Below are 27461 nucleotides of genomic sequence, written 5' to 3'. Positions count from 1 at the left end.
TGTGATGGAACTCAGCACCTGGTGCATGCTAAGCAAGCACTCTATGGCTGAGCTACACCTCATGCTGGGGTGATTCCTAACTTGAAATCTAAGGATAGCCTTCCAGGGTCTTAGAACTCGCCAAAAGGTGTGTAAGGGCTGAAATGTAGCTTAATGGTAGAGCACTGGTTTTGAATGCACAAGGCCCTGGGTTTAATCCCTAGTACTGCAAAAACAAACAAGCCAAAAGGTGCAGAAAATCCAAAAATGTATGGATGTTGTGTACATGAGTCTCTCTCCTTGCTTTCCTAGACTTCAAAGGAATCCCAGGAAAGCAGTGTCCCTATCTATATAAGCAACTAAAAAAATAGAAGCAGCCCCTCGGCAAGTCCTGTCTCTTGTAAATAAGCTGAGGAGGGAGATGATGGAGCCCGTCAGGACCCTGACAGTTTGCCGAAGGTTCCACTGTGACTCCTCACTTTGCTCCCTGGCAGCTGGAGCCGAGCTTGGAACTTGCTGCGTGCACGCACTGATTTTTCTCTATTCTATGATGTAGAAAATACTAATCATGACACCCGCCCCCACAAAGCGATACCTTTACAGTTTGAGGACCATGTCACTGAATTTTGTCTTTCCTCAACTGTAACCCCTCACATAGTGTGAGGTTTGAGGGTATTTTAGGCACTCCACCCACTCGATTCCATGTGTGAGTCTCACTTAACACCTATATATAACACTTTACTGAATACCAGACACAATCCTTATTTTATCCTAACACCAGCCCTGAGCTCGGCACTAATTATGGCCCTCCTTTTACTGAGAAGGAAGGTAAGGCACTGAGTGGTTAAGTGACTAGCCCAGGATAACACAGCGCACAGCTACTGTAAAGCTGAATTTGGAACCCAATGAGACTGCAGACTTCATTTTGGTAACCATTTTTTTTGTTTGTTGTGTGTATCCTATACACACACTGTAAAACGTCGGCTCCATAAGAAGCAGCCCGAAGCTTTGCCCCTGCAACCGCTGCTTGCACGCAGCAGGCACTGGACCTTGGCCTCCCCGCCAAAAAAAAAACTTCAAGGTCGCGCAGCAGCTTTCCACCCTGCGCAGGCGCGGCAGGCCGACCTCCCGGAGACGTCCCCTCGCCGCTCCGATTGGTCATCATCTTTGACTGACAGAAGAGCCAGCGCAAGCGCACCAAGCCAAACCGGAGGCGTCCTCCCACATACCGAGACGCCCCCTCGCTGCACCTACTGGCCATAGCTTTTGACTGACTGAGAAATAAGCCAATGAAACCAAGCCCCTCGGGAAGGGGCGTACCCCGCGGGCAGTCAAATTTGCGCGGGTTTGGTCCTGGCGTCGTCATGGCTGCCTTCCGCGATATCGAGGAGGTGAGCCAGGGACTGCTGAGCTTGCTGAGCGCTAACCGCGCCGAGGCGCAGCAGCGGCGGCTGCTGGGGCGCCACGAGCAGATATTGGAGCGGCTGCTGGAGACGCAGGACGGCGCCGAGCAGCGGCTGCAAGGTGAGCAGGAAGGGCCTGCCCTTGTCACTGCAGTTAACCTTGCCAGAGTTTTTTGTTTGCTTGCTTGCTTATTTGTTTGTTTGTTTGTTTATTTTAGTTGTAGATGGACAAATAGCTTTATTTTGTTTATTTATTTTTATGTGGTGCTGAGGATCGAACCCAGGGCCCCACACGTGCTAGGCGAGCACTCTACCACTTGCTTGCTTTTTTAAGGCTATTAAGTTTTCTTTGGTCTGGTAAAATTAAAACCCTAACATAAGAGAAGGGCACAGTGGAGCATGCCTGTAATCCCAGCGGCTCGGGAGGCTGAGGCAGGAGGATCATGAGTTCAAAGTCAGCCTCAGCAAAAGTGAGGCCCTAAGCAACGCAGTGAGACTATCTCTAAATAAACTATAAAATAGGGCTGGGGATGTGTCTCAGTGGTTGAGTGCTCCTGAGTTCAATCCCCAGTAAACTGTACCCCTCCACCCCCACCAAAAAAAAAAAAAACGTAAGATTTGCCATTTTAGCTTTGTGTGTGTGTGTGTGTGTGTGTGTGTGTGTGTTTTGCAGGGATGGGGTCCAGACATTGAGCCTGTTGCTGTCACTGAACAACCTCCCAAAGTTCACTTTAGTCATTTTTAAGCACTAGGTTCAGCAGAATTAAGTACATTCGCACTGCTGGGGGACCACCATGCATATCTAGAATTTCCATCCTCACAAACTGGAGCCCTGTCTCTATTAACACTAACACCCCTCCTCACTTCCCCAGCCCCTGGCACCCATCACTCCACTTTATCTCAATGAACTTGGCTGTGATGGTAAGTGAGCTCACATAGCAACTGCCCTCTGCTCACTGGCTTATTCCACTTAGCGTAATGTCCTGAAAGTTTGTCCACGCTGCAGCCTGTGACAAGATTTCCTTCCTTTTGTAGGGGATCATAGTCCACTGTATGGATGCCCGCGCTGTGTTTATCTGTAGTCTGTCAGTGGACACTGGCTATTTTGAATAATGCTTTACTATGATCACGAGTGTGCATGTATCTCTTCAAGATTGTTTTCAACTCTTTTTTTGGGGGGGGATGGTACCAGAGATTGAACTCAGGGGCACTCGACCACTGAGCCACATCCCCAGCCCTATTTTGTATTTTAGAGACAGGGTCTCACTGAGTTGCTTGGCGCCTCACCATTGCTGAGGCTGGCTTCAAATTCATGATTCTTCTGTCTCAGCCTCTGGAGCCACTGGGATTACAGGCATTACAGGCGTGGGCCCCTGCGCCCGGCCCCCTCCCTCCTCTTTACTTTCCCCTGCACTGATGGTTTGGGGATTGAAGGGACTGAGATTGTTCCAGGGAACCTGGGCTTTGAGGCACACAGACCCCGTGCACATCCGGTGAGGAGCTGTGTGCTTAGTGGGCAAGTCTCTCTGCTTCCCAGATGGAGAGATGGGTTTAACCACTCGCCTCAGTGGTGGAGTGTTGAGCATGTGTGTGGCCCTGGGTTCCACCTCCAGCACCAGACAAAATAAAAATAAAAAGTACCCTCTGCAGAGGGCTTTTGATAATGCTTGGACAAAGAACTCTTGGGTCATCCCATGGCACTTGGTCAACACGCCAGCAAACAGCGCTGCCTTATGGACACCCACAGCGGGAGATCAATCTGGGGAAGAAGCAAGGAGGGATGTTGAGTTTTGAGTGGGAGGGTGGTGAAGGGTGGGAAGCCTGTCTGCCAGCCAGCCCCCCGCCATCAGGACAGGAAATCGGTTGGCATCATCCCCCACAGACATGGGGAGAAATGGCCACATAAGCGAATTAAATGTGGATGTCGGTGCCAGGGAGAACCCCTGGGAGTTCACAGTGGCTGCTCGAGGGTCGGAGTGCTGCAGGAGTGTGTGTGTGTGTGTTTAGGTTGTCACAAATACATCTAATACTTTTTTCTTTCTTTTTGGTACCAGGGATTGAACCCAGGGGTGCTCCACCACTGAGCCATATTCCCAGCTCTTTTTATTTTGAGACAGGGTCTTGCTAAGTTCTGTGGGGCCTCGCTCAGTTGCTGAGGCTGGCTTCGTACTTGCAATCGATACCCCAGCCTCTGGGATAACAGGGGTGCTCCCCCACACCTGGCCACACGAAATACTTTGATGAAACATTAACGTCAGTTTTTGAGAACTTAAATGCAGGCCCTTTTGGAAGCATTTTAACCTGTGTCTTCCGTGGGCTGGCAGATTGCTCCGACTCTAGAAGAAACACAGTAGCCTTCTTAAGATGTTTTTGATTTTTCTCAGTATTCTGTTCAACATGTGTTTATTCCGGGTAGTGTCTGGAGATATATGGGGAATAAAAGATGTGGTTTCTGATTCAAGGAAGAAAACAAGGGATAAATCATTCAGCGTGTGGGCCAGCCCACCTGCCATAGAGGCTCGTTTCCCAGGGAACCTTATTTTTGTGTTTATTTTCTTGTACTGAGGATTGAATCCACTGCTCTACTTCTGAGCCCCATCCCCAGTCCTTTTCATTTTTTGTTTTGAGACAGGGTCTCGCTGAATTGCAAAGACTGGCCTTGAACTTGGATCCTCCTGCATTGGCCTCCCAAGTGGCTGAGTACCTAGGGTTACAGGCCCGTTGCTACCCTGCCCAGCTTCCCAGGGGATCTCGAAGGCTGGGTGTGCCTGGAGGCAGGAGCACAGGGACATCCTGGAGCACAGGAGAAGGGAGCCCAGGGCTGTGAAAACTGTGAAACTCCACCTTTGAAGAAGGAAGGGTGGGGAGGACAGCAGGTGACAGGGTGAGAAGCTGGTGAGGGTCCTCGGGAAGCCAGCACGGCAGTGCCTGCCTGAAGCCCCAGCTACTCCGCAGGTGGAGACAGGAAAAATAGCTGGAGCCCAGAAGTTCTAGGACAGCATGGACACCACGGTGAGGCCCGAAGTCAGAACCAAAAAGAAAGACTCTCAGGTGCCTGTCGCGATGGGCAAAGGGTGACTTAGGCATAAAGAATGTCCACGGGCTTCTGCCCTTTTCAATGCTTTATTCACTCAAATCACTCAATACAATTCTACTCTATAGGTTCTTAATCAAGAAAATGGGAATCCTTAATGCTAGGCACTGCAGTAGACAGAATCAGTTCACAGCAAACAATTCTAGATTAATTCTAAGCACTGTAAATACACTTGACAGACACTCCCTCTGCATACTAAGCTAAGTGTCAGGTCAAAAGTCTCAAGCCTTAGGCTTTAAGTCTAGCAGATGCACACTCACTCAGACCACCCTGATCAGGTCAGGACCCAAGGCAGGATTCTCCTAGGGTGGAGCTGACAGCCAGTTGAGGATAGGGTCCTAGGGAGAAGAAGTGGTTCTCACCATCAAGATGTGGCTGTAGAGTTTGAGAACAGTGAGGAAGATGCTGAGGAACAGGCAAAGATGAGAAGAGTTGGGATGTCCAGGTCCTCATCAGGCTCTCAGCGTGAGGGCATCAGTGTCGGCTGGCTGAATGTCTGTTCATTTGCTTTTTTATACTAAAATTTGGGGCTTCTGACCACCCTTTCAATCCCTACCAGCTCCCACGGGATTTCTCAGTGACATTATTTGCCCTGGGGTTACAGCATCTGGTCTGGTGGTCCCCACCCTGATTTTCTTGCCTCTCCCCCTTATGGGGTGAGGACAACATGACAGAGGCTTCACTCTGAGCTCCTCAGGGTGGGGAGAAATGACTTGTTTATAATGGAGGGCTCTGTAGGCTGCCTGGTGTAGGCTGCCTGCCAGGTTTCAAACTGGAGTTTTAAAATGGAGTTGCTTAGGCTAAGGCCTAAGGCCATCCTTACAGTGCCTCTGAGCCTTACCCTGGAGACATGGAGCCTTCTCTGAGCAGGGCACAACTTTGCATCCTCTAATGCAGCCACTCAAGGCCCAGAGGGGAACAAATTAGCATATTGACCCAGGGAGAAGTCAAAGCAGAGGGACAGTTAGGAACTGTTGGGTGGCCTTGGAGGAACAGTGGACTCTCACAAGGAAGGAAGAGAATCAGAGCCAGACAGGAGCTGCCAGGCTTGGATGGTGACTAGGAAGTGGAAACTGAGTCCCGGGGTTCTAGGCTTCCTGATACGACTTGTTTTTGTAGTAAACTATGATTAGAGGCTGGGGTGCACCTTGATGGTAGAGCTGGGGCCTAATATGAGGCTCCAGTTCATCCCCAGTACCACCAAATCCACACAGTTGCGATGGCGCACACCTGTAATCCCAGCTGCTCCAGAAGCTGAGACTGGAGGATTGTGGGTTTGAACCCAGTTTGGGCAACATGGAAAGACGCTTTCTCAAAAAAAAATAATAATAATAATAAAATAAAAGATCAGGTGTTACAGGAAGGACCAGAGCCAGATATGGTGGCTCACATCTGTATTCCCAGTACCCTAGGAGGCGAGGCAAGAGGATCACAAGCCAAGCCCACCCTGGGCAGCTTAGAGAGACACTGTCTCAAAATAAAAGGGGCTTGGGGCTGCCCCTGGTTCAGTCTTCAGTCCCACCAAAAAAAAAAAGGGGGGGGGGAGAAGAGAAGGGCCAGATCCCATATTTCACAATTTTTGGTGTATTTAAATGTGTTGTGGCAAAAATGTGCAAGTTCTGACGGCAACTCTGGAAATGGACTTGTGATCTGAAGTGGCGATGCAGCTTGCAGTGGGGGGTGGGATGCCCTTCCCTGGGACCTCTTGGGGGTGGGGGGACAGACCCCAAGGAGCCTTCTCTCCCTCTGCAGAGACACTGGCTGCAGAGGAAGAGGTGGCCCAAAGCCTTCTCCACTCAAAGGAGCGCAACTGCCAGGGGAATGCGGAGCTACAGCAGCTGGAGGCCGAGCTCCAGAGGGCGGCTGAGGACGATGCCCGTCTGCAGGCCAGCCTCCTATATCCTTGACCGTGCCCATCGTCCTCCCTAGAAATCCCTTGCATGGGGCTGGGGTGTGGCTCGGGGCGGGCACTCGCCTAGCAAGCCCTGGGATCCTGGTGCCTGGGCCCGACATGCAGTGCGGTGGTCTCCTTCCAAGCCGGGGTCCTTAACGACCTGCCGCACTCAGCTCACCGGAGAGCAGCAGGAGCTCAGGGAGCTGGAGGCCGATCTGGAAAGACAGGAGAGGGACGTTGATGAGGACACGACCGTCATCATCCCTTCTGCCGTGTAGGTTCCGTGTAGGTTCTAGGAACGTGTGCTGGGGCTCAGCCTGCGGCCCCGTCCTGCGGCTGCAGGTTCAAGTTGATGCAGGGGTAACTTTCTTCTCTCTCCCTCCCCCCCTCCCGCCCTTGTCTAGGTATGTGGCTCAACTGTATCACCGAATTAGTAAAATAGAGTGGGATTACGAGAGCGAGCCAGGAGTGATCAAAGGCAGTATCCTTTTATTTTTTTGGAGAAACTGGTGGGAATATGAAGGGGTGCAGCCGCTCTGGAACACAGTGTGTGGGATCCTCAAAAACTAGAAATCGAGGGGCTGGAGTGGTGGCTCAGTGGTAGAGTGCATGCCTAGCATTCGCTAGACACTGGGTTCGAACCTCAGCACCACACAAAAACAAACTAATGTTTCCACCTAAAATTAAAGATACATAAATAAATAAATATTTAAAAAAACAAAACAAAAACTAGAAATAGAATCACTCTGGGATCCAGCAGTCCTGCCACTGGGAATAGACACAAAAGAAGGGAGAGCAGCAGGGTGTGGCAGTCTTGGTGTCCCGCTCACAGCAGCGTTGGTCACAGCTGGCCAGGAGACAGTCTGACATCGTGAGCAGGTGAGTTGATGAGCAAGCTTTGCTCCACCGGGACCCGGGGCACCGCCCTAAGGAAGGAGGTCTGGAGGCTAGAGGCCGCTGAGAACCCTAGGCCGGGGAGAGAAGCGGCAGCCAGCTGTGAGCAGTTCCACCGGGCCAGCGGCCACTTCATAGGGGCTGAGCAGGGGCAGAGGGGGGCTGGTGTTCCATGGGGACAGACTTTCAGTTTGGGAATGAAATTCTGCCGATGGATGGTGGTGAGGTTGCCCAGCACTGTCATGGTGCTTAACGCCAAGAACGGGACCTAAATGTGGGTAAGGTGTGGATTCTGTCACATTTATTTATATATTTATGTATGTATGTATGTATTTATGTATTTATTTATATAAATATGTTTTTAAGTTGTTGGTGGACCTTTATTTATTAACTTATATGTGGTGTTGAGAATAGAACTCAGTGCCTCACCCATGCTAGGCAAGCACTCTACCACTGAGCCTTCCCTGTATTGCCCAGGTTGGCCTCTAACTCCTGGACTCAAGGGACTCTCCTGCCTCTACCTCCCAATAGCAGGGACCAAAACCATGCACAGGTCACCATGCCCTACTAAAGAAATGTTCTGTATTTTGGGTTTTTTTGTTTGTTTGTTTTTCCCTTTCCTGTTGTACTAGGGATGGAACCCAGGGCCTGGCTCATGGGAGACAAGCACTCTACCCCTGAGCCATGCCCCAGCCCCTTACTTTTTTTGGTACCAGGGACTGAACCCAGGGTGAACATAGAGGTGCTTCACCACTGGGCCACATCCCCAGCCAGTTTTGAGACAGGGCCTGGCTGAACTGCTGAAGCTATCTTTGAACTTGCAATCCTCCTGCCTCAGCCTCCCAATCTGCTGGTATTACAGGCATGCTCCACCACACGCAGCCGTACGTACTTCACACTTTTTAAGAAGATAGCATGTTAATTTTTTCTTCATGAAAATGTATTTTAGTCTCTAAATATCTTTTTGTAAGGGGTGCTGAGAATTGAACCCATAATCTTAAACTACAATTGAGCTACATCCCAGCCCCCCTAAATATCTTTTTTGTTTTGGTGGTATTGTTTTGGGGTTTGTTTTTCCACTGTGTTAGACCTGAGTATCTTAAACTTTTTTTTTTTTTTAAAGGCTGGCCAAGCCAGGTAATCCCAGTTACTTTGGAGGCTGAGGCAAGACATTCACAAGTTCGAGGCCAGCCTCAACAAGTTAGCAAGACAAGACCCTTTCTCAAAAGTTAAAAAAAAATCAAATGTTAAAATGGCAGTCCCCTCCCCGCCCCCAGGTTGTGGAAGGGCCAGGTGTGTGAGGGGTTTTCCTTGCATTGGAACCTTCAGTCCATCACGGCCCCAGCGTGGCCCAGCCCATCCACCTGGACAGCACCCAGCTCTCCCAGAAATTCATCAGTGACTACCTCTGGAGCCTGGTAGACACCGAGTGGCAGCCAGGAGCCTCGTGACCTGCAGAATCGGCCTTGGCGGGTAGTGGGTAGCTCCGTGATGATCAGTTTAAATATGTGTATATATTCTGCTGTGAGTACAACTAAGTAGAACAAATAAAAAAAGAAAAAAAATGTTTGTATATAAAAGGAGTTTTTATTATCCTTTTGTTGTTGTTGTTGTTAGTGGGGATTGAACCCAAGGCCGCTTAACCACTGAGCCACATCCCAGCCCTTCTTCATATTTTCTTTTGAGATAGGGTCTCTCTGAATTGCTTAGGGCCTCCCTAAGTTGCTGAGGCTGGCTTTGAACTTGGTAGGATCCTCCTGCCTCAGCCTCCTGAGCAGCTGGACTATAGGCCTGGGACACTGTGCCTGGCTGCAATGTTTCTTTTTCTCCCTGATTTTGCGGTGGGATCTTGGCCTGACCCGGGCTACACAGCTGTAGGGCCCTGACTTAACCTCCCCTTACAATGACACTGTAGCCTAGGACCACAGAGTCTGTGCACTTCTCTTCCCCTGATGCTGGAGATGGAACCAGGCCTCCTGTGTGGAGGCCAGTGCTCTCCCGCCACTGGGAGGCACCCCAGGTTCTTGGACATGAAAGGAGAGCAGAGCCCCATCCACACCAGCAGCCAACCTCAAGCAAGGTTTGGGAGCAGATGTGGCTCTCCCTCCTCAGCCCCAGTGACGGGGGACAGGTTAGGCTGTCAGGGCTGTCCTGGATGATGTGGGACATTTAGCGCCTTCCTTGCCTCCGCCCACTGAATACTAGTAGCTCCTGCTCTCTCATGACAACAGGACATGTCTCAGCCATTGCTGGGTGTCCCTGGGAGAAGTGACACACAAGGCCAGTCTGCAAGTCTGGCATCAGCCCCAGCCCACAGCGGAGTCCAGGGGTGGAGAAGAGGCGTGTTTCCCTCTGGTCTTGCAAACAGACTGGCAGGCTGCAGGGCACAGATAAGGACACAAGGAGCTTTTATCTTTGGCCCTGGCCCAGGCTCTAAGTGCCCTCCTCCCCCAGAATCAGCTCTCCCTCCTGAAGGAGAAGCCTGGCTTTGTTCTGGGAGGGGGCCGAGGGGTGTCCCCTGCTGGCCACTCATCCCCAGCATCCTGGACCTGTTTCCCCAAGAAGACAGTCCCTTCAGGGAGGCTGCGCCCAAGCTCAGAGGGACTATGTGCCCCTCACCCTGCTCCCCGGCTTCTCTGCCACCTTGGCCAACCCAAGCACTGACCTACAGAGGGAGCGAGTGGGTGAGGAACGTGGCCGAGTGGGGCCCGGCAGGCGGGTGCAGGGAGGTGCCTGATCTCACAGGGACGGGGAGGCCCCTGCTCTCCCCATGCCTGGGCCCTGACTCACTGCCCAGCGCTGGCCTTGTGCCCAGGACAGCCTCGGCCTGCAGCCTCCAGCCCAAGCCCCACCCCCACCCGGGTGGTTCTCTCAGAGCCGTCCCATCGCCACTAGCTTGTTCTCGAATTCAAGAGGCTCCCGAAGTACTGGGCCCAGACCTGCTGAGGTAGGAATGAAATTCAAGTCCCCACAACCAGGGAATGAGGAATCGGGTCACTTGCAAGACGGGGACTTGGCCCCAGCACCACCCAAGACACCTTTATAGATGTGAAAACTGAGGCACGGACAGTCTGGGGGCTTGCCTTAAGTCACAGGAGTGACACCCTGGATTCTGAACCGCACTGCTGGGACCCCAGGGTCAGCTCTCACTTCTAGCCTGAGATCAGACTTGAGCTGAGGGGTCATCTCCGCTTCCCAGGTGGGACCTGGTCTGTGAGGGGTCTGTCCTCAATGCAGAGCACCCAGGAGGGAAGCGGGAGTTCACAGTGGAACCCATGGCCGCACATGCTGGAGCCCCAAAGGGGACAAATCAGGCTGACATTGCAGTGCCCTGCTGTCCTGTTGCAGGCGTGGTGTCACTAGGTGGCCTGGCTTGACATCAGTGTTTCTTCCCTGGAAAACAGAACCACAATTGTACCAGGTCTGCAGGCCAAGCCCTCGCACTGGCCCTGAGATCAGCTTGGTGGCCCCAGCTGGGCGTCTCCTGATGCCCTCCCAGGTTTTGCAGGGAAGAGGTGGATCCTCAAGACGGTGCTAGGCCACTGAGCAAGGGCAGCGCACGGGTGGCCATGTCCTTTTCTTGAGCCCTCCTGTGGCCTGGCATCTGGTGTCCCTTACTGTGAACCCACCCTGCAGAACTAGGAAAGGCAGGGTCAAGGTTGTTCTCCATCTACAGACAGGAAACAGGGGCGGGGCGTCCAAGTCCAGAGGCCGGACTCCAGCGCAGGTGGTGGAATGCAAAGCCACCATCCTCCTGCTGCCCTCGACAAGCTGAGAAGAAGCCAAGAGGACTGGCGGTGGGTTGTGGGCATGACTGGGTCTGAGACTGGAGCCTCCAGGTGACTTGCCTCCTCCTGTGGCCTGCACTCTCAGCGCTCCTGGTGGCCTCTCCTGTTCCTCAGAAATGTAGGCTCGCTGCCCAGGTCTCGCCAGCCCTCCCGCAGAAGCACACCCAGTAAAGGCCACACGAGGTCCTGCAAGGGCCGTGGGCCTGGCCGCGTGTTTTCTGGCAGTGAAGGAACCCTAGATAAAGCCATTAATCTCAGGTTTCGCAGGCAGGTGACAGAACTGGGGTTTGAATCCAAGTCCTCTGAATCCAGAGCATGTCCTGCTAATTCCGACCATGAATGAGATCATTTCAGTTGGTGATAAATGAACTAAAGAAAATAAAACGCTGTGGGAGGGAGAACTCTGTAGGGGGCCCCAGGATGGAAGGTCACTGGGCCCAGACCTAAGTCCCCAGGGAACAAAGGTATAGAGACAAACTCCCAGGCAGGGGGACAGAAAGCTCAAAGTGCAACAAGGAAGCTGGCCTGGAGGGGACCTTGATCACACTGGGCCTGCAGTCCACAGTGGAATGTGGGGAGAATTTTCAAATTCCTGTAGTGATCCAAGGGAACCTGCCTGCCGTTGACCACTCCCCTTTGTGTGTGTGTGTGTGTGTGTGTGTGGTGGGGATGAAACGCAAGGACTTGTGCATGCTAGGCAAGGGCTCTACCACTGAGCTCTTGACATAAGTCACATGCAGCAGCCTGGGCCATCTTGGTGACTGATCTCACTATTTACCCCCAAATCTCCCTCCAAGTCCCTCAAGCCCCATCCCAGAGGCACCCAGGCTTCAGGGAGAAGCAGGATTCAGCAAGAAGGGACACCCCCATTCCCAGAGCAGGAGTTAGCACAGAAATGGGAGCTGCCAGGAGGGCAGCTGGACGAAACCCAGGAGGCCTGAGAGTGCCGCCCTGCTCAGTGGGGTGACATGAACTGGGCCATGTCACACAGAACCTCAGCTGCTTATCCCCTTCATGACGGAAAATCACTGCCTGCAAGTGGGGGCGGGGTGGGGCGCAGCCAGCTGGGGTCAGGGCAGCACCCCGCCCGCCTCCACCCTCAGCCCTGTGTGCAGCCCCGTGGGCTCCAGGCTGACTCACCGCAGACAGCTGTGGTTTGGGACGCCTTGGGACGTCAGCCCAGGGGGCAGGAGCGGGCAGCCGGGGGATGCCAGTCAGGAGTCAGGCTGGGGAAGCTGCTTCCTCCCACTACCCATCCTGTCCTGGCCAGACCTGGGAGCTTCCAAGTGGGACAACAGAGACCCTGACCGCTCACGCCATCCGCACGTGCGCGCATGCGCACACAGCCCCTAACCCTGCAGGGCCCGCACCCCTAACCCTGCAGACCCGGGGGGACCAGCCCGCAGCGGACACCTTTCCCTAGGGCCCCTTCTAACCCAGAGAACTGCAGGCAGAGAGCATCAAACCCGGCCACAGGGACCTCATGCCTCCCCTCTTCCTTCTTTAAAATGGGCAGCTGTCACTGTCCCTCCCTCAGGGAACCATCATGAGAAGCAGAATTAACCCCTGAGAAGCTCTGCTCTTTTTGTCTAATTTTATTTATTTTTTGCGGTGCTGGGGATGCAACCCAGGCGCTAAGCAAGCACCACCGAGCCACGCCCCCAGCCCCCCGAGATTTTCCGTAACTTCTTCCGCAGTAAGCAGCCCGGGCCAGACGTCAGGAATGTCCATCCCCTCTGGCCTCTTCGGGCCACCCTGCCCACCCCAGCCCTGCTCCCAGCCTCCCTGCCCAGCCTGGGCCACCCGTGTCCTCACCCCCACGGAGCGCCCTCGCCCCCTCCCGGGCCTCCCCATTGTACTTGGAGCCACCCCGGCTCGTTGATCCTGTTTGCCACACGGTTGAGCATCGATTCATTCAATCAAGCAATTATCGAACGCCGCGTGCAGGCCCCGGACGCTGCCCGTGTAGGCTGCTCGGTTTTCTCTCCCGGAGGCGATTTGGAACTTTCCCAAAACAAAAGGCGGAAGGAAGGAAGGAAGTGCCACCCGGTGGACACCGAAAAGATAGCAGGCCCCGTGCCTGTCTCCGGCCACTGCAGAGCCCCCACCCCCTCGCGAGGCCCGGCCACCGGGATTAGCATCGAGCTGGGTTCCGGTGGGGAAACTGAGGCTCTAGGGTGCCCAAGGACACCCAGAGAATCAGAGCAAGGCCAGGATGTTATCCGAGGTCGCTGGCCGGGTGTGTCCCCCCTTGGTTTCCCAGGCTCCTTTACCAAGTGGCTCCCGTTGGGCTCAGCCAGTGGGAGGCGCTGGTAGGGGGCCAGGAGGCAGGGATGGGCTGTGGTCTGCCCCCTGTCATTGCCAGGACAACATTTGCAGAGATCCTTTGTCTGGTTCCCAGCAGCTCTGGGTCTCCAATATTACCCTCTGCGGCACCCTCCACCCTTCCAGAAGCTTCTGCGGCTGTTCACTTCCAGTTTGCCTCACTGCCCGCCCCTCCAAATTTGGTTTTTTAAAAGGTACGGTAGCACACTCCTAGAACCCCCCCGCGACTCAGGAGGTGAGGCTGGAGGATCACAAGTTTGAGGCCAGCCTCAGCAGTTTAGCAAGGTCCTAAGCAACTTAGTGAGACCCTGTTTCAAAATAAAAAATTAAATAAAAAGGGCTGGGAATATGGTTTTGTGGTTAAGTGTCCCTGCATTCCATCCCCAGTACAAAATTGTTTTAAATTAATTATTTTTTAAGACAGGGTCTTACTAAATTGCTAGGCTGGTCTCCCATGTGATGTTCTCCTTCCTCAGTCTCCTGAGTCACTGGGATTATGCCTGTGCGCCACTCTGTCCAGCTAGAAGTGTATTACTTCTGATAATACACAATATAAAATCTGCCATCAGAACCCTTTTGAATGCACCATCCATGGCGTTAGGAGCGTCTCCATTGTTGTGCATCATGTCCATCTCCAGAACTTTTCCATCTGCCCACACTGAAACCGTCCCCAGTAAGCACTCAGGCCCCATCCCCTCCCCAGTGGCTGGCTCCCAACATCCTACTTCCTGTCTCCAAGATCTGACCACTGCGCGACCTCCTGTGTGGGGAATGATATTATTCATCTCATCCTCTCTTTTTATTTTTAATTTTTTTGATACTGGAGGTTGAACCCAGGGGTGCTCTACCACTTAGCTACAACCCCAGGCTTTCTTATTTTTTATTCTGAGACAGGGTCTAGCTAAGTTGCCCAGGCTGGCCCAGACTTGCGATCCTCCTGCATCAGCCTCTCTAGTTGCTGGGATGCCGCTCCTGGCATGATTTGCCCTTTTGTGCCTGGCTTACTTCACTGAGCATAGTGTCCTGGAGGGCCAGCCCTATGTAGGATGCCAGGAATCCCTTCCTTTCAAAGGCTGAGTCACTCTTCCTTCTGTGGAGGGACCACAGCTTGTCCCTCCTGGACACGTGGGTCACTCCCACCTTTGGGCTAGGAATGGTGTTTCTGGGCCAATGTCTGTTCAAGATTCTGCTTTCAAGTCTTTGTGTCTGTACCCCAAAGTGGGATTTCTGGATCCTATGGTAATTGGATGATTTTGCGGGGAGGGGAATCATCATACTGCTTTCCATAGTGGCTGCACCCCTTCAGTTTACCAGCCAAGCTCCAGGGTTCCGATTTCTCCACATCCTTGCCGACATTGGTTATTTCTGTTGTTTCATGTTGTTTTGCCAATTACAGCCATTCCAAGAAGTGTGAGCTGGTACCTCCCTGTGATTTTTTTTTTTTCTGTTTTGTCTTTTTAGCCTTCCTTTTCCTCTATTCCTCCCACCCCACCACCAGGCCTGGGGATGGAGCCCAGGGCTGTGCCAGGCAGGTGGGCAACGGCTCCACCACTGAGCGACATCCTCAATGCTTAAGTTCTTTGTCTGCTGTAGGCTGTTTCTTTTTCCTTTAAACTTTTTTAGACACAAGGTCTCCCTATGTTGCCCAGGCTGGTCCTGAGCTCCTGGGCTCAGGTGATCCTCATCTCAGCCCTCCAGGTGGCTGGGACTATGGCTGTGTACCACCATGCCCGGCGGGGCTCTTTCTGGCCCTGCCCCAATTGATACGCCAGCGCCACCCAGGCTTTGATTTGTACCTGCTCTGAGACAAGAGCTCTGAAGCTCCCTCAAAGCCCAGGCAGGGAATGCTGGGGAGCATGAGAGGGGATGGAGGGGCAGGGTGCTCAGGTGGGCAGCTGTGCTGGTGCCCAGGGACCCGGGACTCTAACCAGACAATCCCTCCATGGAATAAGACCAGGATTGACAGAATTTATGATTGCACTGGGCTGTGAAATCTCTTAATTTTCATATCGAGCACTGAATGTGACCGTCAGTTTTAGCCTTCATCTTAGCTCAACCAGTCTAGAAAAGGGCGTGAAGGGAAAAGTCCTTCAGAAGTGTAGGCCTTGGGCTGGGGGGGTGTAGCTGGGTGGTAGAACACTTGCCAAGTGTACAGGGAGTCCTGGGTTCAGTCCCTAGCACTGGAAAAAAAAAATACAGGAAGAGAAAAAGAGAGGGGGATGGTGTTGATGGGACCAAGTGCCGGAGGGAGGGGGGCTGGGACATTGTTCCTTTAACCAAACACTCAAGTCTCCACCTGTTAGTTCTTTCTCTTGCTTGTGGACAAACTCAAAAGTCACCTCCTTAGAAATGCCCTCCTTAGATGAAGTCCCTTCTCCCTGCCAATCATTTGTCTGCCCATTGCCGTGTTTAATTTTTTCCAGAACATTCCTTTCAGATACTTATTTGTAATCTTCCCTCTTATTGTGGGGGATTGGTTCAGGACCCCCACAGATGCCAAAGTCTTTGGCATTCAAATCCCTTATATAGAATGGAATCACATCTGCGTAGAACCCACGCAATCCTCCCAACATCTGCTCTAGGTGACTTGTAATACCCACTGCCAGGTGAATGCCAGGGACATCGCTGTTACATTTTACTCTTCAGGGCAAAATGTCACACACATTCAGCACAGATACAACCTTTCTTCCCGAATATCTGTATCTGCAGTTGATTGAATCCAAGGATGTGGAACTTGTACATGGAGGGTTAGCTGTATCTATTTTTCCTCTTCTATCTAAAATGTTAGCTCCATGAAGACAGTAGGACTCAACGTACAGTTGTCCCAAATGCTGAGAACGGTGCCTGGCACACAGTAAGCACTCAATAAATGTTTATCAAGTGAATGGATGGAGCTGGGAATCTGGCAAAGCCCTAACTCACAGAAGCCCCTGGTGGAGTATGAAATCACCAGCGAGCGTGACATCACCCACAAGGAATCACAGCACTCCATGAAGGCTGCAGCCCATTCTGTGCTCCTTTCTGGATCTTTCTCTGGAGGACTCTAGTCCACTACTCAATGAAGGAAGAAAGCAAATAGAGGAATACCACATCAGGTTTAGCCAGATGGCTCATTTAAGAAATTTAATCTATCACAGTAAGACATTCAGGATAAAAAAAAAAATCTATACAGTGTTTTAAAATGCAAGTGTCCATACCCCTGAAGCAACTACAAGGACACCTGGATGTCACTCTCCTGAAACAAGCTACACGGTCCAGTCCGTGTGAATAATCTTTGTACATAAAGATGAGACATCTCAGAGACCACTACCCCTAATGCAGAGCCCCTAGAAATGTCACCAACGATTGCAGCAAACAGGGTTTGCAAAAATAAATAATTTATATATATATATATATATGATAACATTCAAAAATATACAAAGTGCAAACATAACCACAAGTGCTACCAGCTGCACAGGGATCTATTTACATGCTTCAGAAAGAAAAGACCAGCACAGTTTCCTACGGGAGTCACAGTGTTTGATCATTGCGTACTGAGCCAGTAAGAGTCCCTTCAAATGTCTCTGTGTGGGGATCCGGGAGGCTGCCCCTGTCTCTTTGACCCATCCCTGCAACTATGCAATGATAAAATTTGTGGCCATTTCAGGAAGAATCCTGGCTTTTCAAGTTCCATCAAATGACCTAGAGGAGATTCCCTAAAGGGTGAAAGGCTGTGAGTTTGTCGTGCGCAGCCTTTGAGGATCACAGACAGGGAGGTTAATGGCTCTGGGACTTTTGCATAGAAGTGACCTGGCAGATGTTAAGAAAATAAAGCAAGCGGCCTGGGAGCTCAGGGGCAGAGCGCTTGCCTGGCTTGTATAAAATCCTGAGTTTAACCCTCTGCACTGGCAAAAAGGAAAAAAATAATAATAATAATGCAGGAGGGTTTGCCTATTCCAAATATTCGCAATCATGGCTTTGAAGCAGTCCCCAGTGATCTGACCTTTTCTTTCCTCCACATGCATCTTCTCCTGCATTCACCAACACGGGCCACCTCCGGCCAGTGATCCCATCCCAACACACGTGACAGAAAACAGTGCAAAATAACAAGAATGTCACATTTACACAATGTACAACCCTGAACTGAAAAAGTGCGAGGAGATCAAAGGAAGCGAAGCACAGGATCCGGTGGGCGGGATCAGGGCGCAGTCCGGCGACAGCCACTCCTGGGCTGGCCGAGTCATGGAGGGCGGAGGCAGGGCGTCCCCAGGAACAAGGTAAGCGGGTGTTTCAGGCACTTCACGAGTATTAAGGGCGACTGGTGACTCAGGCTTTTCCTGGGGAACTGGCAAAGCTTTGGCGAGGGAAAGCGCGGGACGGTGCTGCCTTAGCAGTAGGGGGCGCCCTTCCCCTTCAGGGTCAGGCTCCCTCTGGCAGCAGGGAGGCCACTTGCTGCCTCTCCTCCTGTGTTCCACTGTCCTCCTCTTCTTTATGATGCAGGAAAGAAAAGGGCTGAACTTAGAGGAACTGAGACTCATCCCGGCTCCTCGGGTCTTTTCCTCTTCTCCTTCATACGGAAAGAAAAAACCAAAACCCCAAGCAGAACCCGCTCCGCGGCGCTGTCAGAAGCCTGTTCTGCCTCCCAGATGAATAAATATATAAAACAAAGCTCTGGCAGACAGGCACCAGGCTTTGGTGGCCAGCGGCGCCTTTGGTCTTTGCTGACTCTGAAGGAGACGGAAGCCCTGGGGGTGCCAGAAGGGTTTAGAGGAAGTAGGTGATAGCCAGTGGTCAAGGGCCCCGGGAGAAAGTGTCCTTCCTGCCCATGAGTGGCAACAGGTTCCGGGAAGGGACTGGGCTCTCAGCAGCTGTTCACGCCACATCATCCTCCAGGCTGACCATCTGTCTCTGTCAACAAGATGGTAAACACCGGAAATGATCAGTCCAACATTCAGTAAACATGGCCAGAGTCCACCTACTTCTCACCTCCCAGACCAGGCCCTTGACGACTCCACCCTGGTCCCTGACCGTCTCTTTCCTGCACAGCCACCAGAGGGCGTTGGTGAAAACCTGAGGAGAGTTTTCTGCTCAAAAACCTCCATGGCTCCCACCTCACTCACTCCCTGCAGCCCACAAGATCCTCCTGGGTTCTACCCTATCACCTCCCTGCCTTCACTTCCTCCCACTCTCTCCAATCCATCCACCTGGGCCTCAAACCAATAGGCACTGTCCTACCTCAGGGCTGTTGCACTGACCACTTTTGCATTCTGCACATTCCCCACTCACTCAGAGAAGCTTGCTTTGGATTACTTCATCTAAAATCACATCCCCTTGCTCCCAACCCCTCAAAACCCTTCTCTGCCATCCTCTGGCCTTGCACCTGGTAGGCAAGTCCTCTTCCACTGAGCTGCACCCTGGCCCTTGACTTTCTTTTTCTCTACCACCAGCTGACTCCTCTATTTGCTCATCCGATGTCCCTCTCACTCCCAGTCAAGAAACTCAGCACTCTGAGGGGAAGGCCCAATGCTTGGTAGGCTTGAGCGGGCACATGGACAGAAGAGTCTACCCTGGGCCTGCCTTGGCCCTCGAGGACCTTTTGCCAAGGGCTGGCGGGGGCCCCAGGCTCCGGCCTCCCTAAGCCTCTCACCGAGGGGTAGGTGTAGCCGTCCTGGCTGCGGCAAATGTGGACCTGGTCCTCCGTGGTCTTCTGGTACACGGGGTTGTCAAAGTTGATGCTGTTGATGTTTTTCAGCCGCCAGTTCTTCCAGACGAGGAAGGCCCCAAAGCAGAGGAGGACAAGCAGCACTGTGGGAGGGGAGAGTGGCCCTGTCACGTGGCTGGCCCTGAGACTGGGACCTGCTTAGTGGCACTGACAACACCTATCCCAGGCCTCGGGCCTGATAGTGATTTTGTTCTGAATGCAAAGCAGCCCTCTCTCGTTGTTCAAAGGGAAACCCTCCACAGACAGGACGGAGGTCTACTTGACGCCACTGGATGAGCCTCCAGCCAGAGGTAGCTGCTTGTCCTCGATTCTTCCGCGATTAACTGCACACTGGGGAACTGCTCTTTTAGAAATAGGATTTTCCTCTGCATATGGGGCCACAATTCACTCTTCTTTTTTGCAGAGATGAGTGGAATGCAGAGCCTCAAGCACGTCAGGCTGAGCTGTGCCTGACCTGGCCACTTCATTTGGCCTCAGTCGGTGAGGGGGGCAGGTGGCTCTTTGTCTCTTGCACAGCCAGTGCTGGGAGGTGCTTAGCTCCTTGCTCTCTGAACGGGGCAGCCCCGGCAACCCTGCCTTTGCCCCTGGGTCCCACAGTGCCAACCACAGTGGATCCAGGGGACAGGCAAGGGCTCACTCTGCCTGGATTTTATGATTCTAGAGGCCTGGGCTCTGCTGGGAAGACCCCCAGGTGGGTGTTACCCCCAGTCTGGAGGGTCCGACCTGCCATGTCTGTCAACCCACAACTGGGCACCAAAATTCAGGCCATGGGTCTCTGCAAGTGTGCTAGGGCCTCCTCAACAGGATTTCCTCAGAAAAAGAAAGGTCACTGCACTGTTATTAGCAGGGGCGAGAGGGACAGTGTTAGGTCACCTGCAAACGGCCGCATTGGCACAGCGGAATCCTCAGGTGTGCTTGAGGCCCCCTGGGAGCACCTACCCAGGCGGCCCTCTCCCTAGCTGGCACCTCGGCTGCCTGACTGTGCCCCTTGGCAGTCCCAAGGGGTAAGACGTCGCTTCCTGGTTCTGTCCCCAGTACAGGTCTGGAAGTGGGCTCAGTACACAGTCGGTGCTTAATTATATTGGTTAGATGAATGAAGCTGGGGCTGTGGCTGGGTTTAGAGGAAGCAGGTGATAGCCAGTGGTCAAGGTGGTGAACAGGCCACATGGTGGGCTGCTCCGTGCTTGAGGGAGGTGGGGGGCCCAGCAGGCTGAGCGTGGGGTCACAGGGGACTTGCGCTGGGCCATGCTTACCAATGGGGAGGATGATGGACAGAGCCCCCACGCTCCGAGGCTTCTCCTCCTTCCCTCTGTCGGCAACTTCAGCCAGGACTGCGGGGGAGAAGGGACACAGTGAGGCCCAGATACGAAAGGCATCACATAGCAGAGCCAGTGGTCATGCAAAGGAATGGCTGACACATCCCATCAGCCTGTTCAAGTTCAAGGGAACATGGAGGCCCTCCCAAGTTCAAGTCAGGCCATGCTGGCTTACTCATGAGCACAGCTGCCCTCAGCACCCACAGGGGGTGGTTCCAGAAACCTCTACAAACACCAAAATTCACAGATGCCCAACTCCCTTATAGAAAAGGGCGTAGTTGGGCTTGGGCTGCAGCTCAGCAGTATAGCGCTTGCCTAGCTGTGTGAGGCAGTGGGTTCCAACCTCAGCACCACATAAAATAAAGATATTGCATTTATTTATAACAAAAAATATATTTTTTTAAAAAAGGAGTAGTGTTTGCCTAGAACATATGCACACTCTCCCATGAATTTTATTATTTTTTAATTAAAAATGTTTCTTTGTAGTTGTAGACGGACATCATGCCTTTATTGTATTTGTTTATTTTTATGCGATGCTGAGGATCAAACCCAGTGCCTCACACATGCTAGGCAAGCGCTCTGCCACTGAGCTACAGCCCCAGCCCTAATTTATTTGTTCTAATTAGTTATACATGGCAGAAGAATAAATGTAGACACTTTGATATAGCATATACCTCCTATGTATTTTACATCATCTCAAGGGACAATGTAATTCCTGATACAATGAAAATACTCCTGTACACAGTTGCTGTCCTCTATTGTTTAGAGAATAATGATGAGGAAAAGCATAGTCTGTATGTGCTCAATAGATTGAACCCAGAGGTGCTTTACCACTTAGCCTCATCCCCAGCCCTTTTTATGTTTTATTTTGAAACAAGGTCTCACTAAGTTGCCAAAGCCCTCACTAAATTGCAGAGGCTGGCCTCCAACTTGCAATCTCCCTGCCTAAGTCTCTCAAGTGGCTGGGATTATAGGTGTGTGCCACCGTGCCTGGCAGATACAATTTAAAATTTTTGTTGTTGTTGTTGTTGAACTGGGCGTTGAACCCAGAGGTACTTTACCACTGAGTCATTTTTATTTTTCATTATTGAAACAAGATCTCTAAGTTGCCCAGGCTAGCTTCAAACTTGTGATGCTCTGCCTCAGCCTCCCCAGGCGTTGGGACTGCAGGTGTGCACAACCACACCCAACATCTTGAGATTCAAAAGTTTTCAATCTGCAGTTGGTGGAATCCACAAATGTAGAACATGACGATATAGTGAAAGAACAGGTTGAGTAAAATTCGGGTTGTAAAGAATCAGGTCAAGTAAAATTCTAGGGGCTGGGGATGTGGCTCAGTAGTAAAGTGCTTGCCTAGCATGTGTGAGTCCTGAGTTCAATCCCCAGCACCGCCAAAAAAAAAAAAAAGAAGAAGAAGAGAAGTGTCTTCTAGGAGCGAGAGGTTCACCTCAGAGGTAGAAAGCTTGCTTTAGCTTCACATTGATGAAACATCTCTGAGATGGCGGAGGGTCCTAAATCCACTGATGCATTCTTAATGTTCGGTGAGGTTATTGGTGGAAGTTTCCTCCCACCGCCCGCCCTGGGACCATGGATTTAAACCAGGGGTACACTACCACATCCACCGCCCTTTTTAAATTCGAGACCAAGTCTTGCAAAGTTGCCCAGGCTGGGCTTGAGCTTGCAAACCTCCCTCTCATCTGGCTGAGATTACACAGATGCGCCACTGCACCAGGCTTGAGGGGGTATTTTCTAGGAGTTCCCCTCTCCACGAAGCAAAAAGGTTTCCCGTTCTCCCTCAGGCACAGGAGTTCCTGTTTTATCTCCTTAATGGCTGAACAAAGCCTTCAGCTACTGTGAAAGGAAATTAAAAAAAAAAAAAGATCTGAAACTTGCTGATGTGCTTTTTTTTCCTGCTCTGAGTCAAGAGTTCCGTTTCTCTGCAGCTGATGATGGGTGGGCACCCCCTGGTGGATAAATGGATGAGCTACTGATTAATTCCCTGACCAGCTGGGTTCCAACACTGGGTTGGGTGAGGACAGCCAGGCTCTGGCCACAGCCACAAAATGGAAGGTGGAGCCAAAAAGCTCAGGACAGCATCAATGGAAGTTGGTTCCAGGTTTACCCCATCCCCTCTGCAGACACCAAAATGCAAGGATGCTCTAGCACCTTATATAAAATAAGGTGTTATTTGCATGTCACCTGGGCACATCCTCCTGTGGACTTTAAGGCATACCTAGATGACTTACAATACCTGATACAATGTAACTGTTATTGGTGCTGGGGATCAAACCCAGGGCCTTGTGCATGAAAGGCAAGCACTCCACCAACTGAGCTATAGCCCCAGCCCTCTAAACCATTTTTATACTGTATCATTAGGGACTAATGACAAGGGAAATATCCATATATGGTCAATACAGATGTAATTATTTTTTCCAAACATTTTCAATCTGTATTTTACATTGAATCTGAAAATGTAGATGTAGCATAGAGGGCCAACTATAATGCAATACTGTTTTTTTGGGGGGTACTGGGGCTTGAACTCAGGGGCACTCTACCACTGAGCCACATCCTCAGCCCTATTTTGTATTTTATTTAGAGACAGGGTCTCACTGAGTTGCTTAGTGCCTTGCCTTTGCTGAGGCTGGCTTTGAACTCATGATCCTCCTGCCTCAGCCTCCCAAGCCGCTGGGATTACAGGTGTGCATCACAGCACCCAGCTGCAATATTATTTTAATGTTATTTTTAAATACCATAATGGATGCAAAAACTCCATGATGAATAAAAATCATCCAAATTTTCAAGAAGACAAGATCTGGGAGCTGGGATGGAGCTCAGTGATAAAATGCGTTCAGTATGCCTGAGGTTCCATCCCCCCCGCAACGTAAATCAACAAAAGGACATGACATATACCTACAATCCCAGTGGTTTGGGAGGCTGAGGCAGGGGGCTCACAAATTCAAGGCCAGCCTCGGCATCTTAGTAAAACCCTGTCTCAAAATAAAAATAAAAAGGACTGGGGGTGTGCCTCAGTGGTACAGCACTTGCCTAGCATGTGTGAGGCACTGGGCTTGATCCTCAGCACCACATATAAATAAATAAATTAAATAAAGGTCCATCAAAAACTAAAAAATATTAATAATAATTAAAAATAATAATAATAAGGGCTGGGGTTGTGGCTCAGCAGTAGAGCACTCATCTAGCACGTGCGAGGCCCTGGATTCAATCCTCAGCACCACATAAAAATAAATAAAAATAAAGGTAAAAAAATAAAATAAAAAATTAAAAACATAATAATAATAAAATAAAATTAAAAACTAAACAAAAGGCCTTGCCTAGCATGTGTGAGACCTTGGTTCAAACCTCAGCACCAAAAAACTCTGCATTAAACTGTTATTGGATTTCTGAGTTGTTTTTTGTTTTTTTTTTGTAGTACTGGGGATGGAACCCAGGGGCAATCCTTTTTTATTTTGAGACAAGGTCTGGCTCAGTTGCAGGGTTGGCTTTGAACTTGCGATGCTCCTGCCTCAGCCTCCCAGTGACTGGTATTATAGCTCCATGGCCCCTGGATGGATTCCTGGTCCCAGTCCTCGTCCAACTCAGGGTCAACAGCGCACGCTCTCCCCACCTTTTAGCTCACTTAATCCCCAGGAGATGGGCAGATACTGTCACCAGAACCATTTTATAGGGAGGGAAACTGAGGTTCCAGGACATACAGCCCAAATTAGGGATGTCCTTTCGGGGCCAGGACTCCACCCTCACTCCGTTTCTTCACCAAGTCGCTTGCAGCCACTGAAGGGGCCCATCTGAATCCTCCTCACCACAGTGGGAGTCAGGGTGGGCGCAGCCTTTACCTTGGTGGGACATGGTCGCCGACTCCACGGTGGTGAGCCCAGGAACAGCCGCAGGCCGCCAGGGGGCGCTGGAAGCAGGTTGGTGGTCTGTGGGCTTGGGCCTCCTGGCTGTGGAGCTGACCCTGGGCCTGACGGTGGACCGCCCCAGGGTGGTCACTACAGGCTCCGCCTCTGCGGGAATACATAGGCATTTCCTGAGTGCCACGTGCCTGAGCACCACTCCGATGGCTTTGTGGTCCTCATGACGAGTAGGCAGCGAGTGCCATCAGCCACCAACGCACGGGATGTAAACACCCATCGCTGTCTGTGCTGTTCTTCCAGCACTAACAGTGGGACACTAGGTTTGCAGGTGTTTGTAGGTGGGAGTTGCTACGGACACCTCGGCCCCTGCTGTGGTTTCACTGTGTCCCCCCAATTTGTATGTTGGGAACTTCACTCCAGAATTCGTATGTTAACTGGATTTGGAGATGGGGCCTTCGGGAGGTGAGTAGGATTAGATGAGGTCATGAGGGTGGGACACCCCCGACACCAGAGGGACCTCCCCATGACACTGGTGCCTTTATAAGAAGAGGAAGAATTGGGGGTGGGGATATGGCTTAGTGTTAGAGCCTGGGTTCAATCCCCAGTACCACACACACACAAAAAAGGGCCAGAAAGCTGAGCACACTGTCACAGTGTGACCTCTGTCTCACTGTGTGACGCCCCACGTTATGATGCAGCAAGAAGTCCCTCACCCCTGCTCTGGGACTTCCCAGCTTCCAGAACTAAGCCACATTTCGTGACCTATGATGCCCTGTTCTCCCAGAGCCCAGATGAGCAGAGCAAGGCTTGGAAGAACCATGCCTACCTGAGAGGCAGCTCCTCATGTCCCTGGCGAGCAGCATACCATCTGGGCAGACACAGGTGAACTTGGGGGAGTGGGGGTTGATTTGTGGGGCTGGCAGACACAGGTACTGGCAGCCACCATTGGGAAGGGCTGTCCTCTCACACCAGTTCACACCTGGGGAAGAAGAAAAAAAGATGAGGGGAGAATGAGATACCATCAGAGACCAGAAAGGTCTAGAAAATTCCAGGGCACTAGCAGGGAAATGTCTTTCTCAGGGGTGGGGGTCGGTGGTGTGCAGCCTGCCCATCATTACCTCTGGGCTGTGTGACGTTGTGGAACAGGACAATGTCCTCGGGGGACAGCAGGTTTTCCGCCACTAAATCAATATCCAAGCCTGTGAGGCGATTGGCGCTGAAGATGGCTTCGTTCATGATGTCAGTCCAGAATACCTTGTCCTGTACGAAGGTAAGGAAGATGATCCATCCCATTAGCCACTGGGACAGGACACAGACCTCCGCTCCCTCTTAACTTCTGGGGCTTTGGGGGAAGAAGCAATACTAGGTCACAGCATCAATCATGGCAAAACACATTTCCATTTTAGGCTTTCCTCGGGGGACGATGCTAGGTAGCACCCAGGGCTCGTGCATGCTAAACATATGCTCTTCCATGTGGCTGCACCCTGATCCTCATTGCCACTATTTTTGGGGGGTGGGGGAAACCAGGGATTAAATTCAGGGGCACTCAGCCACTGAGCCACATCCTCAGCCTTATTTTGTATGTTATTTAGAGACAGGGTCTCACTGAGTTGCTTAGCACCTTGCTAAGTTGCTGAGGCTGGCTTTGAACTCGCGATCCTCCTGCCTCAGCCTCCCAAGCCGCTGAGCTTATAGATGTGCACCACCATGCCCAGCAAGATTTCCTTCCTTTGAAGGCTGTGAGCATGGGTAGCACTGTGCTCATGTACTCACCAGTGGATACCCGGCCTGCTTCCTCCTTGTGTCTATTGTGAATAATGCCACTATGAACGTGGGGGTACAAATAAAGCATCATTTCTTTTTTTTTTTTAATATTTATTTTTTAGTTTTCGGCGGCCACAACATCTTTGTTTGTATGTGGTGCTGAGGATCGAACCCGGGCCGCACGCATGCCAGGCGAGCGCGCTACTGCTTGAGCCACATCCCCAGTCCCAAGCATCATTTCTTTAGAGCAGGTTTCCCCGCTAAGGCTCTATTAGGAACCTGACCTGTCCCCATTCTCGCATTTGTTGAGAAGAAAACGGACGTATCTTCAGTTCTAAGACCTCTCCTTGGTCAAGAGCAGCTTTCCTAGTTAGTCTTGGCTTGGAGGAACTAGACAAGGCGTGCCCACCATTACCCACACGCTTAAACCTCCGACAGTTAAATCAATGAAAAATGAGCTGTGAATTCCTTCCAGGTCTCACCTCAAAGATGGCCAAGGAGAAGGGGTGGGCCAGCCGCTTCTCGTCCTCCAGGATGGTCTTCCGGTTTCCCCCATTGACATCAATGCTAGAGATTGAGTGGAGTTTGGAGTCTACCCAATAGAGGCGGCCACTGGAGAGATCTGGAATGCACAGATGGACAAGGGGCGGTCACATGCAGATACCCGGTACCAGCAGCAAGAATGAGAGGATCATCAGATAGGCCAGAAAATTCCAGGGCACTGTCCATTTTTGGGTGGAGGGTGCAGCCTTGGAATTGGGCCACTCTGCTCCCCCTAGAAGAAACCCCCATAGAAATAGTAGAAAAGAAGCTCCCAGAGAAGCAGCCCCAACCACATGAGCCTGAAGGCACTGGCTTTCGCCCCAGTGCCTCATGGCACATGCTGACATCCCGGGTCAGGAGGAGGGAAAACTGTGGGTTAAACCTCAGGGAGCTCGTGGGCTTGTGTGGGAGCAACTGGCCACTACTGTGTCCCCCAGATGGGGTCCGACTCTGGTGGGGCCAAGCATCCCTTCAACGTACCCAGTGTGATGCCGTTAGGCCACTGGATGTCTTCTGTCACCAGCGAGTAGACATCCACACCATTCAGGCCCCCTTTCTTGATCTTGGCAGGGGTGCCCCAGTCTGTCCAGTACATAAAGCTGGGGGGACAACAGGGAAAACAGAGATGAGGATGCTCCTCAGGACAGGTTCCTGCCAACACTGAAGGCGAGAGTCTGCCTAAGTGGAGCCAAGGCTCCGGATAAGGCCCCACTGGGGACTCCAGATTCTTTTCTTTTTCTTTTTTCCTCCCAAAATGGCCAGGAGGGACTTTAGAGTGTTTGTGTGGGCTGGGGTGTGGCTCAGTGGTGGAGCCCTCTCCTAGCCTCATTAGGCCTTGGTTTCCATCCCCAGAACTGCTAAAAAAAAAAAAAAAAAAAAACAACATAG

The 27461-nt window shown here is 51.6% G+C and overlaps 2 protein-coding genes across 4 annotated transcripts in view; one reads left to right on the top strand and one right to left on the bottom strand.

The window, feature by feature from the left end:
• The first annotated feature begins 1296 nt into the window (after positions 1-1296).
• Spc24 (SPC24 component of NDC80 kinetochore complex) lies at positions 1297-8837 on the top strand. Of its 2 annotated transcripts, XM_015489039.2 has the most exons (5): positions 1302-1503; positions 6229-6373; positions 6540-6644; positions 6775-6851; positions 8594-8837. In XM_015489039.2, exons 1-5 carry the CDS (start codon positions 1344-1346, stop codon positions 8713-8715), a joined length of 609 nt encoding a protein of 202 aa, XP_015344525.2. In that variant the 5' UTR covers positions 1302-1343; the 3' UTR covers positions 8716-8837. The 2 variants fall into 2 exon arrangements, with proteins under 2 accessions (XP_048651492.1, XP_015344525.2); XM_048795535.1 differs by lacking the exon at positions 6775-6851 and having other exon boundaries at positions 1297-1503; positions 8594-8833.
• A 7631-nt stretch (positions 8838-16468) lies between these two features.
• The window catches only part of Ldlr (low density lipoprotein receptor), a 40954-nt gene continuing 29961 nt past the window's right edge, over positions 16469-27461 (bottom strand). For both annotated transcript variants that reach the window (XM_048795533.1, XM_015489037.2), the window contains exons 11-18: positions 27054-27172; positions 26513-26652; positions 25385-25526; positions 25093-25245; positions 24246-24416; positions 20332-20409; positions 19004-19161; positions 16469-18264 (exon numbers count right to left, since the gene is read on the bottom strand). In XM_048795533.1, coding sequence (XP_048651490.1) covers positions 18229-18264; positions 19004-19161; positions 20332-20409; positions 24246-24416; positions 25093-25245; positions 25385-25526; positions 26513-26652; positions 27054-27172 — 997 coding nt within the window. In that variant the 3' untranslated portion in view covers positions 16469-18228. The remainder of the gene's footprint in view (positions 18265-19003; positions 19162-20331; positions 20410-24245; positions 24417-25092; positions 25246-25384; positions 25527-26512; positions 26653-27053; positions 27173-27461) is intronic.

This window comes from Marmota marmota, unplaced genomic scaffold (genome assembly GCF_001458135.2).
Source record: "Marmota marmota marmota unplaced genomic scaffold, marMar, whole genome shotgun sequence".
NCBI classification, from domain to species: Eukaryota; Metazoa; Chordata; class Mammalia; order Rodentia; family Sciuridae; genus Marmota; species Marmota marmota.
Note: the sequence above shows the minus strand (reverse complement) of the source record. Positions and strands in the feature narration are given on the sequence as shown.

What these genes read in the sequence shown, in the direction of transcription:
- Spc24 (XM_015489039.2), top strand. Translation starts at nt 1,344, where the DNA reads ATGGCTGCCTTCCGCGATATCGAGGAGGTGAGCCAGGGACTGCTGAGC. An exon ending in CGCCGAGCAGCGGCTGCAAG is followed by an intron (nt 1,504 to 6,228) that starts GTGAGCAGGAAG and finishes CTCCCTCTGCAG; the next exon opens with AGACACTGGCTGCAGAGGAA. An exon ending in CGTCTGCAGGCCAGCCTCCT is followed by an intron (nt 6,374 to 6,539) that starts ATATCCTTGACC and finishes GACCTGCCGCAC; the next exon opens with TCAGCTCACCGGAGAGCAGC.